The sequence below is a fragment of the Amia ocellicauda genome, chromosome 5, assembly GCF_036373705.1.
Source record: "Amia ocellicauda isolate fAmiCal2 chromosome 5, fAmiCal2.hap1, whole genome shotgun sequence".
Lineage (NCBI taxonomy): Eukaryota > Metazoa > Chordata > Actinopteri > Amiiformes > Amiidae > Amia > Amia ocellicauda.
Genome location: NC_089854.1, coordinates 23299482 through 23314925, shown reverse-complemented (window position 1 = coordinate 23314925; position 15444 = coordinate 23299482). Strand labels below are relative to the sequence as shown.

The 15444-nt window shown below is 43.7% G+C and overlaps 1 protein-coding gene across 1 annotated transcript in view; it reads left to right on the top strand.

Moving 5' to 3' along the window:
• The window catches only part of aatkb (apoptosis-associated tyrosine kinase b), a 44949-nt gene extending 29926 nt beyond the window's left edge, over positions 1–15023 (top strand). Inside the window, exons 4-14 of the mRNA XM_066704386.1 lie at positions 1334–1413; positions 2153–2271; positions 2607–2694; positions 3046–3179; positions 3989–4073; positions 4526–4647; positions 5316–5465; positions 5818–9475; positions 9964–10108; positions 10510–10731; positions 10903–15023. Of these exons, the coding sequence (XP_066560483.1) occupies positions 1334–1413; positions 2153–2271; positions 2607–2694; positions 3046–3179; positions 3989–4073; positions 4526–4647; positions 5316–5465; positions 5818–9475; positions 9964–10108; positions 10510–10731; positions 10903–10931 (4832 nt within the window). The 3' untranslated portion in view covers positions 10932–15023. The remainder of the gene's footprint in view (positions 1–1333; positions 1414–2152; positions 2272–2606; positions 2695–3045; positions 3180–3988; positions 4074–4525; positions 4648–5315; positions 5466–5817; positions 9476–9963; positions 10109–10509; positions 10732–10902) is intronic.
• The last annotated feature ends 421 nt before the right edge of the window (positions 15024–15444 follow it).

The window sequence follows — 15444 nt, the reverse complement described above, 5'->3', positions numbered from 1 at the left end:
CATTAACTTCGAGCTTCTCTGTTTTCAGTAAAATGTGGGTTAATCTAGTTCCCACTGCAAATTATTTAAGCCGTTGAAAACCGGGGGAGTCTTGCAATCTGCTTCAAGGTTCGCTGCAGTTTTGGTGTTTCCTCTGAAGTAATGATCAACAATGATGAAACCTCTGCATTTGTAGCATTTAATCCCAGAGGGCAAAAGGTGAGGAGGTGACAGGTGTGAGGCCGTCTGAGGAGAAGGGAGTTTAAAAGCCCGACAGAGCGTCATTGTATCGGCAGATCCAGCTGCAATATTTCTTTGAGAGAATATTCTCCACCTCCCGGATAGCTGACAAGAAGGAAACTTGAAGTGGATCGAAGGAGGGAAGTTTCACAGTGACACATCGTCAGCTGGACAGCTTTTCTCTGCCATTCCCTGAGATTGTTTTTTCATGAGATTTCTGTGAACTTAATTACATTATTGTGCACTCCTACATCTGTAAGTTAATTGAAATTATTATTATTATTATTATTATTATTATTATTATTATTATTATAACAGAAACAATAACCTTCACAAACCTTCTTATAACCCCTGCCTTTCCCTGAACAGTGACATTTCAGTGGAAATCTGAAGAGGGATTTAAATCACCTTTCAATACAAAAAAAAGAACAAGAAATAAAGGAACACCAGAAATAAAGGAATTTATTCTCCATTGAGAGGTCTCACAATTCAAATTGGTCAGGACAGCCCACCTTGGCATTCGAACCACCTTGTGGGGAAATTTCAGCTTCATTGGGATATGTGCCTCATCTGAGAGGTGCCCTTTTTGTGACCCCCATCTCCTGCTGCTCTCCACCGATTCCACAACATCCTGCACCTTTTACTCCCGCCATGTTCAGGGGGCTGTTTTCCAGAAGCCTGCCCGGCTTGCCATGACAGTAACCTGCTGCAGAAAATAAGCGCCGGGAACGCCGTGCAGAATTTCAATGAGGGGAGCTGCCGAGGCAACGCAGCAGAGAAGCATCTTGCAAGAAACGCAGGGTGGTTTGTAGGCGAAGAAGAGAGAAAGGAGTAGTCTTTCGACCAACTGCAAATGTCACAATTTCCAGCAACAGGAACAGGAGGATTTCTGCTGTTTTGAAGAGGAAACATTACTGATTTAAATGCAGAACTGTAAATATTTTTTTGTCGTTGTTTTTTAAACCTGACCGAATGATTTCTGTGGTGTACATTTCTATAAAAGGTGTTAAAAGTCTCCTTGTTTCAGTGCTCATGCCAGCTGTGATCTCTGTGTTGTCCTGGCAGCTCTGGTCCATATCTAACCTGCCCTCCTTCTCTATGTGCTCCTCTCCAGTCCAGCTCCTCAAGTCGACAGACCTGGGCCGACACAGCCTGCTGTACCTGAAGGAGATTGGCCATGGCTGGTTTGGGAAGGTAGGCCCTCTTTTCAGTTCACAGACTCATGTAGATAGACCTCAGTGCCTACTCATTACCTTCCTGGTCAATTTAAAGGACAAGACAGGACAGATTTATATGTGTATATATATTTATATATAAATACTACTGGCACATAATTGCTAAAACAGTTGAAATAGTTATTTTTCCTTTGTAACCCTATACTCTAAATCAAGACACAGGACCCATAATCATTGGCATAGATTCATTAAGCTTGTGTAAATCTTTACTGTTTGTACAGCTGTTTCCTGACTCTTCGTAAACTCACTCTCGGTCTCTGATATATGTATACAGGAGTAGAATTTAATATAATGTGTTCGCAAGCTCAAACTGATATTCCTGGGTTTACGTACGGGAGGTGGTTTGTTGTGGGGGGGGATGGACTCGATCAGCTTTTGGGAATTTCTCAGGCCAAAGCTGAGGACCACCGTGGTGTTGCTGTTATACAATTCTAGAAACTCTGCAGGACTTTTAGAGAATGATAGGAATCGATGTGTTTGGAAAAGAACACATCCATTGATCCCTGCTATTATATCTAATATGACCCCCTGCAGTGTAAGTGCCCATAATAGGTGTCTTGTCTTTGTCTTTATTTTTCTGCTGTTTCTGCTTCTAACTGCAGACTGTTTGTCTCCTCTCTTCCCTGTGTGTGTGTGTGTGTGTGTTGTCCTCTTCTCTGTTCATGACTTCTCCCTGCCCACGTCTCCCTATGGTCTAGGTGTTGCTGGGGGAAGTGAATGCAGGCCTCAGCACCACACAGGTGGTGGTGAAGGAGCTGAAGGCCAGCGCCAGTGTGCAGGATCAGATGCAGTTTCTGGAGGAAGCTCAGCCTTACCGGTCAGTATCCACAAGGGTTTTTAAGGAGCGATACACAATTTGTAGCTTAACCAAGACAGCCAGTAAACCTATTGCATATATATTTACATAAGATAGTGTTTACTGGTCAGCTGCTTTAAGACTTCAGTCATAAGGTGACAAGGCAATCCAACTGATCTTCTTCAGGATGCTCTAAAATCAGATTAATCTGTAAGATCTTGACACCTCGTTGTGTGAAATTGGAATGATAAGATACATTGTGGAGCTCTCTGGTGTCAGCAGAAGCTGGGCATAGGCCCTGTGTGTTATTGAAGGAATGGAGAGTTACATGCCAACCTGTTCCTATGCCCACCCAGCGTTCTCCAGCACCCTGCGCTCCTCCAGTGCCTGGCCCAGTGCTCTGAAGTCACACCGTACCTGCTTGTCATGGAGTTCTGCCCCCTGGTGAGTACTATAGGACCATATGACTTCTATCTAGGTTGAGTTTTCTTCAGTCTTCTGCTGGATCAAACACTTTTATCAACATCATAATATTCCTTAGTTTAATAGAAACTTTCATAACAGTTCTGAACTCAAAAATCTTAAGAATGATAATATAAAATCCTTATAGCTCATATACAAATTCTTAGTATTTGCAGGCAGTACGTCAGTATTAGAAACCACTTCTCTGAAGATGCAGAGGCTGATTCTATCTCAGTGAGTTGGTGTAGGCTCCCCCTAGTGCCAAGACCTTGTCCTTTTTTATTTTTGCTTGAGATGTTTCTCCCCTCGGTCACTGTCTCTCTCTCACCACAGGGAGATCTGAAAGGTTACCTTCGGAGCTGTCGGGCTGCCGACTCCATAACCCCCGACCCTTTGACCCTTCAGCGAATGGCGTGTGAGATTGCCTCTGGCCTGCTGCACCTGCACAAACACAGCTACGTCCACAGGTGGGCCTGACAACTGAAACTCACGAAACATACAGATTTTTTTTTATTTCTTTTCTTCTGGAACCCCTTTTTAATTTCCTTTTCAGACGACAGGAAACAGATGACGGCAAAGCACACATAATAAACGGAAAAAACCATGGTTGTTCATTGTTGTTTCCCTTTCTGCCACCAGGGGCATCTAACTTGATACTTTCTGATTCTGTTTGTTAAATGCACTTTCACATCAACTTCCAATTTTTATATGTGTAGGAAGGCATTTTAATATCAGGAAGAAAAACAAACGGAACAAATGTATGCTTATTTTGTTTGTTTTTTTGTTTTTTTCTCTCTTTTCTTATTGAACACACACATGCATGTGTTTGAGTAGTGTGTATTCCTCATCAGCTGGTGCCCCAGGGTCTGCTGGTTTCTCCCTGTAACAATATCCTGGTGCTGCCTGAGTACAGCTTGCAGACTCCAGCATCAGTGATTTTGTTGCAGGGGGGAATCCCTTCAGCTTCGGATACAGTCCGCCATCTCCCTCATCGTCGTTGGATACTTAGGTGAATTCTGAAATGAGCTTGGCTGTTGTTAATCAGCAACACTATCACCACATTGCTGTTTGAGGCGAGAATCATCAAGACAAGATAATTGTCATTCGGCAGAAAATAACAGAAACCTGTGACTGGTTCCAGATAAGAATATATCATTTGTGTGGTGTTCAGTGATCCAGCTGGAAGTGCATTGAATTAATATAAGTATTTTTCTTGGTTATCTACTGGATCTGGATCTACATACTTTCAATCTAACTGTCTTGTCCTCATTCCCAGTGACCTGGCCTTGAGGAATTGTTTGCTGACTGCGGAAGTGACAGTGAAGATAGGAGACTATGGGCTCTCCCATAACAAATACAAAGTGAGTCTGGGGAGCTCTTTGCACAGATACATAATTGCCAATTGCACTGGTTTACGTTGTAAAAAGTTATACACATAGCCCGTGTGTCTCTTTCTCTTTGTGGTGGCAAGGTATTTACCAGATGTGCTTGTCATTTACTGCAGTCTTCAGAATTTTGCCTTGGCTTTATTCTCATGGCACTTCACATATATTCAAATGTGGAACAGTGGAACTAGAGCACAGAAGGAAATAGTATCATGTTTGAGAAAATGCAGAGGCGTTTGTGTTTGGCACCATGACAGATACACTTCCCAGTGTGTTTGGATTAGACTAGTGTTATTCCTTTCGGGTTGGTCCCTATGGATTCCTGGAACTCTGGGATTGTAAAAGCTGTGGTTGGGGACAGAGGCCTGTGGGTAGCAGCAGAATAGTTCATCTTTATTACTGTTATCCCTGTTTTTTTGTCCTTTCAGGATGATTATTTTGTGACATCGGATCAGATATGGGTACCTCTGCGCTGGATCGCCCCAGAACTCATCGATGAGGTTCATGGGAACTTGCTAGTGGTAGACCAGACAAAGCCCAGCAACATCTGGTAAGGAAGGATATCTGGAATGGTTATCCACAGTAGAACAGCCTAAGGAATACATTTGTTCTAGAAGGCCCACTAGAATCCATGGAACTGACAAGTTCATCAGCAATAGAGTCCCAAGAAGTGGATCTCTGAAATCCTGCTCTATCTTAGCCTTCAGCTTTAATCGTGAGAAGAAGTAATACCAGAGAACTATAATAATAACTGGCGACTGATCTGATCAGATCGTGAATCTGCCCTCCTCCTTGGAGATTTGAATGCGTCATCATAGTTCTTGTGATCGAAAAGCAAAGAAACCCCTGCATTTGAAATGATTCCTTTCTTTATGTAAGTAGACATGAATCATCTTAGGTGACACTGTAGCATATTCGAGGAGCTCATTACAATACTTTACAGTGAACTTCATTGTTCTTTGTGACAGGTAAGCAGTCTCCCACATTTAAAACAAAGAACATGGCAATGACACCAATAGAAGGACATGTTCTAAACTAGATTACAGATCAATTAATTACACATCATATGTAGCATATCATATGTATTTCCTTAGAGATTTCTATCTTTAAATCCCCCCAGTGAAGTGCACATTACAGTTTACATTGTGTTGTGCTGCATTATATAAATAGGTCGTGCAAAGGAAGACCTGTGTAAGTGGGGTTGTGTTTGTGCTGCAGGTCCCTGGGAGTGATGATCTGGGAGCTGTTTGAGTTGGGGAACCAGCCCTATCGTCACTACTCTGACAGACAGGTGCTCACTTATGCTGTAAAGGAGCAACAGCTGAAGCTGCCCAAACCTCTGCTCAAAGTGCCCCTCTCAGATCGCTGGTGAGTCACACCGTCGCACAGGTTCACTGCAGTCTCATCATCCCAATCCTAATTTTCCTCATTATCTGTTCTCTCTCTGACTTATGGGTCCACATTTCAAGAGCTGTTTTCTCCCTCATGGGTAAGCCAACACATGGAAACTCAATCATCAAATCTCATTACAGCTATAATCTACCCAATCTGGAGACTGAATGCAATTTAAATGGTAACTAATTGTACCTCCAATTTGATTGGTGCATTCCAATTTCCCTGGCCAAATTGCAATAAAAATGCAAACCCTATTGTGCTGGACTGTATCATTTACCTGCTGTAATTTTATAAACGAGATACTCTCTCTCTTTCCTGCACTCAGGTATGAAGTGATGCAGTTCTGCTGGTTGCAGCCTGACCAAAGGCCGAATGCAGAAGAGGTGCACCTGCTTTTGTCCTACCTGTGTGCCAAGGGGGCCAGCGAGGCAGAAGAAGACTTTGAGAAGCGCTGGAACTCCATGAGGCCGAATGCGGGCAACAGCGGCTCTCACAGTGCCAGCGCTTCTGTGGCAGAGCTGCCCTCATCTTCCTCCTCCTCTTACCCCCTGCTGGAGCACTTCGCGGTGGGTGAAGGCTTCCACTCGGAGTCGGGGGACGATATTCTGACGGTCACGGAGACCAGCCGGGGACTGAACTTTGAGTACAAGTGGGAGCAGGCTCGGCCAGAGCAGCACTTTCATTCCTCCTCAACCAGCGGTGCCCTGGGTCATGGCAATCCCCAGTACCAGGATATCTATTACCCTCCTGGCAGTGGGGTGAATGGCTGTGGCACTGGGGGGCTAACTCTGGGTGTTTCTCCTTCTTACTATGATGCCAAGCAGCTGCACACCCCAGGTGTGGTACCCGTGCTGAGTGCCCACAGCCCCTCCGTGAGCAGTGAGTATTATATCCGCATTGAGGAGCCAACCGAGTGCAATATAGACCTAGACTATACCATGTGCTCCTACAGCCCAGAGTTTGATGGCAGCAATGGCAGCTTTATCGGAGGAAGTGGGGACTCGGGAAACTGTGTCAACTGCCCTCCTGAAGCCCAGCAAAACTCATATTGGTCTGCAGACGCTCATAAAATCAGTGCCTATGATTCCGATACCAGCCCAGCCATTTCTTTAACCATGGAGCCTCTGCTGGGGCAGGTGTCTAATGCCAGCCCCTTGGAGCCCTGGGAGAGTGGGCAGTACTTCTCTTACAAAGTCAGAGAGAGAGAGCAGGGCTACTACTATGAGCATTCTCCCTCAGATGGGGTAGACCACTACCTTCTAGAAGATGCTTCAGATGCCCATCAGGAAAGTTGGGGGTCGCGGAGTCTGCGTCAGGCACTGGGGGAGTTAGAGAATCCTCTGGGCATTTCCCCATCCCTCGGTAGCCCCCAGCAGCTCTACTGTGAACCTTACCTAGAAAGCAGCCATGAGCCCATTCTTAGCAAAACGTCAGCGGGCGAGTGCTACTATGACATGATGGGGTCCCTCCGGAAGACCATGACAGGGTCAAACTCCATAAGAAGCGAAATGGAGAGAGAAGAAGCTCGGCTGTTTGTGGGTCGCCAGGACAGTGATTTTGAAGAGGAGGACTTGTTTATGGAGAGACAGACTAATAACTGGACATCCAACAGCTCTGCCAACAATAACAGTGCGAACTCTGCCCGAAGGCCTGGAACGAGTACCAATGATGCTTATGTAGATTTCCATTTCACAATCCCTTCTGCAGATATGGAAGATGCATGGCGAGATAATGGATCTAAAGAAAATCTATCATTGGCCTCCAAACCTTTTACCTACCTAGAGGCCATAGATAAAAGTGGCTGTATTTCCCTGAATAACCAACACAAACTTTTCCCATCAGATGAGTGCAATACTTTTATTTATTTGTGCCATGAAGGAGGTGATGGGGTATCACCCCACAGAACCAAACAGACTGTCGAAGAGAATGAGTTCATAGATCCACTATTGGGATCAGTGGTTCGGAATTACCAATTACCTGAATATATTAAAGAAAAAAAAGTTGAAGTTCAACTAAAGGAAATTAGTGAAACTCCATCATCTTTACCTGTGGGTGCAGCAGTAGGAAGAACAGAGCTGCCAGAAATGTGGCTGAACCATGAACTAGGTAAAAATAATCCCCTCTCAGACCAGACAGAGCAACATATTGACATTGACCTACTGCTTGGTAGAGAGCATTCTGAAAAGGAGGGAGAAAAGGAAAAAGAGTTTGAACTTACAGATATTTTACAAAAGCCAGTCGCCTGTAGCTCCCCTGTCCAATCTGAAAAGCCACCACTTCCTGATATGGCCCCCAGTACCCAGTCAGAACCAATCTCAGAGAACAGCCAGACCGCAGACAGTGGAGTGGAGAAAGGCTATTCCAGTATCAGTTTTGTCGAGATTGATGACTGCAGTGATGATGATGTAACAGATGTCACCTCAGGTATCTTCACAGATTTCCCAATCGATTACGCTGATATAGGAGACACTGTCCCTGCTTTCAAGTCCCTCCAAAAGCAAGTAGGGACTCCGGACTCCATAGACTCCCTTGACCTTCCCTCCACCACAAGCTCCTGTGAGGCATTCAGTCCTGCTACTTTCCGATCCTCCAGCCAGCCTAAAGCTCTGGACAGTGGCTACGACACTGAAAATAATGAGTCTCCTGAATTTGTATTAAAGGAACCTCATGAACCACGAGACCCCGAGGGCTTTGCACAGACCCTGGAGAAGCCCTCTCTGACTGTGAGTTTAGAACTGGAGGACACACACTCAGAGACAGGGATAGTAACAGAGCCCGGAGCTGATGAAGGGATAGATGCTGCCTTGACCCTGTCAACATCCCACGGTACAGAGCTGGAACTGACATGCCTGAACGAAAAGAATCCGTACAGGGACTCCGCCTATTTCTCGGACTATGATGCAGAGAACGAGAAGTTTTCCCGGGACGAACGGGACGACTTTCAGGAGAAACTAGAGGAAGATGATTTTGGTCAGGAGGCTCAACGGGAGGATCTTGCCAGGTCCACAGAAAAGGAAGAGCTTCAACCACTCATGGTGTCAAATCAGCCACAGGAAGACCTTACAAAGCAACTTGCAGGGACAGAGCCCCTCCAAGGTAATCATTCAGACTGTGAACTAGGTGAGCAGAAGGAAGTCAACAATCTGGACATAGACAAAGATACAACCTTACCCAGAGGAGAGGTCCCAGAACCAGAATTAAGTGTTTCTTCATCCACTCCTGTTATTTCTTCACTTGCTCCATCGCCTCCAGAGCTGGGGGCCTGTTTTACAAAGCAGGCCTCACAGGACGAAGGCCTGGGTCTGGATTCGGAGCACTCTGGGGAGGAGCAGTCTTCCGAGTGCTCTACCTCTACAGTATCTGAAGGGTCGGTACAGCAGGAGCCCTCATCCTCAAGTGATGGAGTACAAGAGTTTAATGGCCCAGAAGATGTGCAGGCTGAGACTTTGGCCTCAGAGGTTGGGGGAGACTCTTCAGATAGCCTCAGTGAGTCAAAGGATGAAAGGGAGGAAGGGGAGTCCACTGCAGCCGTAGTGGACTCCACTGATCTCTTAGAAGAGGATCACCAGCTAGCCCCACAAGAAGAACAAGATGCCCAGGAAGAGGAAGTCCAGGGGTTCCTTGAGAGAACAGAGACTGCTGGGAGTCCCGCGCCCTCTTCTCCTCCTCCAGAACTCCGGCCAATGGAGGGCAGAGTGTCACCTGCGGACGGGGAGGAAGCGGACGAGGAGGACGGGGATTCGGAAGACAGCGAGGAATCGGACGAGGAGCTCTGCTGCTACAACATCCAGGAGCAGAGCGAGGAGAGCGAGGAGGAGTTCCCTGCAGTGCCCATCGTGGTGAGTGACAGCAGTGAGATGCGGAACCTGCGCAGTCTCCTGAAGATGCCCACCTTGCTCACCGAGTCCTTCTGTGAGGAGCTGGATCGCAAGAAGAAAGCTGTCTCCTTCTTTGATGATGTCACTGTCTACCTTTTTGACCAGGTAGGTATCAGTTTATGCATTTAAATTATTTTGTATTACTTTTTTTCACTTATCTACACACTGTACTCCACACTGTTCAGGGGGAAATGTTTTTACAGTGGAAAAAAAGTATATATTAAAAATACAAAACTGACATATCATAATTGGATCCCCCTTCCTGAGTTTATACTTGGTGGAAGCACCCTTGGCTGCAATTACAGCTGTGAGTCTGTTGGGATAGGTCTCTAACAACTTTGCACCAACTTTGGACATTTATCTGACCAGGCAAATTCAGTTTTAATTTTGTAATTAATTTTCTACAAATTTCTGTGGACAACCAACTAATTATTTGACCACAGAGTAAGTAGTATTCTCCATAGTATTACATAAAGAATACAATCTTCTGGTCCGTTCATGAAGTAAGTGTTTTATGGTCAGGGCAGTGCTGTTGGTATCTGTGTTTGGCTTCATCTGTGTCTTCTCATGCCAGCAATGTCTTTGTCTTGCAGGAGAGCCCAACGCGGGAACTGGCAGAACTTAGCTTCCCTCAGGGGGCGGAGTCCAGTGGGCGGGGTTCTGACTGTGCGGAGCCACGCCCCCAGGAGAGGGTCAGCGCCTCGGACGACTCCTCAGATGGAAACGTCTCAGAAGAGAGTAAGAATAAGTTGTGGGGTAGATCGCACTGCTGGAAGCAATCGAGAGTTGATGTTTTTTTAACAATGAGGGTCTCTTTCCCAGGGTTTAGGTTCCAAGAAACTGTCACATATCTACTTATCTCATGAACATACAATTTTAAGACACGGAAATTCAGTCCTTTGTGACTCATATGGTTCTAATCATCCAGTAGGTTTGAGGGGAGGAGATGTTGAAATAGTCAGCGATGAACGTCACCTCTATTTCCTAACCCAGGAGGCAGAAGATTATTATATTTAACGTGGTGAGAGGATGGATTGGACCCTGTAGAAGCAGGTCTTTCACAACACAACACATCAAAGAGTTTAGTTGTATACGTCTCTGTGTTGAAGGATTCTCTTGTTCTCTCTCTCTCTGTTCAGGTGGAGGGTTTGAATGGGACGATGATTTCCCATTGATGCCGGTCTCCTCCTCTATGATGCCCCCCCTGGATACTCCTGTGACCTCCGGCTTGACCACACTGACCCCTGAACCCAAACCGATGGGATCCACAGTGCAGTACTCCCGCTTCACTGTATCACCCTCCAGCGTGTCCCGATTCTCCATCACACACGTGTCTGACTCCGACATCGACTCCGTGGGAGGTCAGCCTGTCTCAGATTTATTATGAAATTCAATTTTTCTTCAGGATTTGCATTTTAAGACAAATCACGTATTGCATGTGTCTTGGTTACGAGTAACATTCATATAGGCAGTTTAATCTGAAAACTCACATTATAATGTCCATCTGCCACTGTCTTCTGTTTGTCTTTCAGGGAGCAGCGAAGATGGGGAGAGAGAGTGAACCACAGATCAAGGGAGGGAGTCAGCATCCCAGGCCCTTTCTGTACAGACTGGCCTCAGCATTGAAGGGGAGGGGGGTCCACCTCGGTCCCGGACCCTGGACTGTGCCTCTTCATGCTCGTGTACACAAATGATCCCAAGCCCCTGTTGTGCTCTCAAAGGGCGGGAGTGTGGGGGTTACAGACACTCAAGAGTGCAAAAGAATGAACTGAAAGCAGAAAACAAACAAAAAAATCAGAAGAGAAAAAATGAAATCTATATATAATTATATAAAATATATATATGATGAATATATATATATATATATATATATATATATATATAACTTATATGCAGGTAACTTAACGTGTCGCAGAACATTAAAGCTCATTTGTAACAGATTTTTTCTTTTCTTTGACGAGAGCAACAATAACAAAAAGAAGAGCCACACTGAGTTTACTTTCACAGCTGCACACGATCACTTCATCAGCTGCTGGGGAACATCGCTGTACCTGTCGGGCACACCCAGGCCCGGCACCAGACTGTTACAGCCAGCCATTCAGCTTGGCAGCTATTCAGTTCGACACCCTACGCGCCCGTCTCACTTTAGGAACCGGCAGAGGACACAGCCCTGACCCGGAGATCTTGGGAGAAGTGACATTTCCACAGTGGAAAGATTTGTGTTCTCTCTGATGACTAGGAGGTGCCAAATCTCGCCGGTGTCTCTTCCAGATTTAGTAGTCTTTCTACGGATGATTATTGACTCAAAGGGGAAAGTTTTGTTATTGATAGCTACAGAAATTCTGCAGTCTGACTTAAATTGAGTCCAAAGTCCCAAGTGAGGAACACTCTGATGTTGGAGTAAAAGTAGGTTTGTTTGCCAAATGATGTATTACTTTGCATACCTTTGAGAGAAAATGAACCAGAAGAAGCTGTAGTCAGTTTAAAAGCTTTCCAGTCTGTGCGTATTAGAGGCCGAGAAAGACTTCCAGAAGAAACTGTTCAACATTTGCTGAATGTGGTTCCTTTTTCAGGAACTCTTCTGTGAATCAAATTGGGAATACTTGGGTAAAATAATATATTTGGTAATACCACAGTATTTTTTCATAGGTTAAGGATAGTGTGTGGGATTTGATATTCCTGCCTTATTTTTCTCGCCTTAGTTTGAATTGTGTATTCCCAAATGTTGTGATTATTTCCTGTGGTTTCTGAGTAGTCTGTGATTCCCAACACTGGTTGCATAAAAGAAGAAGAAGAAATACCACAAGAAGAGACTCCAGGAATTCAGCTTTCCCCAACCTCGACTGGATCCAGAGTGGTCAGGGTGGAAACGCATTTACAGACACTTTCAATACCTGACCTGTGGGCCACAGGGTGGATTGGGACAGGCAGTATGGACTGGTTCCTGGACTTCACTGTGGCTCCTGAGTCAGGCTTTGCATGGGTTGAATTCAGAACCCGTTCCAGGTTTTTCAATAGGATAGCTTTCTGTCATGTCATTTGCTTAAAGGCAGAAACAAACAAACAAACAAGAAACATCTAGTGCCCTCACTGTATCAAGTATCGCTTTTTATCACAATTTGAGTGTTAGTTTCTACATGAGGGAATCAAATGAGTTCATGTCAGAATCAGTGTTTTAGATACGCTGTTCTGGCATATTGTTTTAAAACCAATACACTCCACATGTGTGTCACAGACGAGCTGGAATCTCAACATTATTATTCACGTTTGTTTACTTTTTTAGGATCCCCAAACAGACACAGTACAGATTATTTTATTCAGAATCAGAGATGATCCCTCTGAAACATATGGCCTTCCACCTTTGTCCCAAGTTAATGTATTTTTACTTTAAATTGATGTAAACTCTCTCCACTCAGAAGGTTAAAATGTAAACTTTTAATTCCACAGAGAGAAATGCCACACAGCCTCCACTCCCCTAGTTACACTCAAGTAACGCGGTAACTGTGCCGAGGTTGCTGTTCTAGTATTTATTCTACCCACAAAACAACAATATGTATTTCTGTTTGCCTTTTATGGACTTCATATGATGTAATAGTTTAGGATAGAAGACGTTTAACTGCAGTCTATACTATTTTTGTAAAAAAAGAAAAAGAAAAAAGATAAGAAAATGATTTGAAAATGATATTTATGGAAACAAATATCCAATATTATAAGTTCATTGTTGCCAAAGAGATGTAACAAATTTAAATGGCACACTGGCTTACGGGATTTTTTTATTGTGTAACAGTATTAAACAGACTTAGTTTAGTTTTCCTCTGCCACCAGTTATGAAAACATACTGATTTAATGTCAGACTGGTACCTAGTAGTGTCACACAATAGGAGTTTGAATTTATTACCTCCATATGACATCACGCAATGCCACATCAAAACTGTGTCCTTACAAAGTGATGCCATAGCAGCAAAGGTTGTGGATAACAACCCTTGTTTGTGCAAAGTAACACTGCTGAAATTTTCAGATTAAAGTAATACTGCATAGAGATAGATAGGGTTTGAATATTATGATTCCCCATGGCCTAAAACAGTAGTAAATATGTATGTATTTATGTATTTATTTATTCAAAGATTTATTTATTTTATTGTTATATGTATTCCTTGGTTTAGGCACTGATTAAAAACAAAGACTGCTAAATTGAGAAACGTGCTCGACGGCTGAAATGTAATTTGTTCGATATCTGTCTTGTCTGTCTGAGAAAGGTGCATTTTCTGAATCTGAAACTCGCTTTCACTGCTGTGGTACAGAGATGTTTTGTGAGTTTAAAAACGACACAAAAAACTTTGCACTACACACTGGGAACTTTTTACTTTTCCAACATTTCAGATATCTACGTCTTCTACTTTTTGTTTGTTTTGCATTACTCCTCCCTAGAAAGCAAAGCGGAATTTGTTCCCATATTCAGGTAATTCCCTAAGATGTATTATGGAGAATTTCTGAATGACCTCAGCCCCCTTTAGGAGACAAGAAAATCCTTTTTTTAAACCAGCATAGTGGGCGTAGAGAAGTGAATGTCTCACACTGATTCATATAAGCATCCAAAGAAGTGAATGTGAGTGGGCTGAGTTGTAGCTATTATAGTCCAGGTGCTGGGCTGTTTTCTGTAAAACGTGTGCTTAGCATGTCGACTGTGCATGCCATATAAACACAGAGAGGCAGTAAGAAATATGGGAATGACGTATACATATGCACTGAACTGCCATTGCATTTTGTTGTGGTGATGTTAATTAAAGCCTGCATATTACACAGGGCAAGGGAGGAAGGGTGGCTGATTTACGCTAGCTTTAATCACAACCTGCTTGTTTTGTTTTGCATCATCATACCAAGGATGGATGTCTGTTACAAAGAGCTTTGGTCATAGCCTTCTTTGTAGATTTAATTTATTTAAACTGAAAAACGGACATTCATTCTTCATATAAAACCACAAATTAAATCACAACAAACCTGCCTGTAGCCCACGCCCCTTGGACAGGGGTCCTCTGTGTGCGCCAAAATCTGTGTATTCTCAGACTCTGTACCCAGGCCTTCTCTTGTTCTCTTCTCTTGCACCCACATTTACTTGACCCTAATGCACCAGACACATGCATATCTTTTCTCATGTGCTATTTCTCCTGGTTAGCTGTATCACTCCTTTCCTGTTTTTAATATATTGTCCAGCACTTTGAAATGCCTTGAAATGAAAGACTATTTAAAACACTGCCCCCCCCCCCCCCCCACCTGGAAAGTAAATAAATCAGTACATTAATAAATTCCTGTGAGGACGAAATTGACTAATCCCCTGGAACGCACAATGATACTTAAACAACAAGGTGTCTGTCCTCTCGCTGGCTGAGCTGATCATATTTAATCACCCACTAACGGGCACAGAAACTGTTTATGTCTGGTACGGGTGGTGAGACCCTCATCATATATCTTGACATTTCATCCCTGCTTCTTCTAAAGGACGTGCCCACCTCCATTCTGGCAACTTAACTTATAGATCAGGTCCATGAAAAAAATCAGCCTTTGTTGCTTTTCAATACTGTTTGTTCATTTCAACCAATACTTGTATCATTTGTCTAATAAAAACAAACAAGAAACTTTTTCTTTTTTAAATATCTTCAGATGCCATTACTGTCCACTTTTTTCTATACATATATATGTCGTTGAGGAGACACGTGGGTGCAAATGTGTTTATGAGGGTTATTTGTGTCTTGGGAATCAAGGCCCCTGATTAGATTTACTGTACAGTTTACATTGGAATGACCCACCAACGGGAATAATGTTATTACACACAGTGGCCACTAGATGGTGGTGTTACACAGATGTTAACTTCCTTTACTGGCAGTGTAATATCATCGTGTTTATCCAAAAAGTGATATAATAATTACTCCACCCATCTACTGGCCTCAGTCAGTTTCATAGTAACATTGCCAAATACTGTAAAATGTATTCAATAGCAAAGACATAATATACATGTTTTGTCTTAGTCGATTTGCTGTATACCTATATATAATGTGCTTGATGTAAAATACCACTCT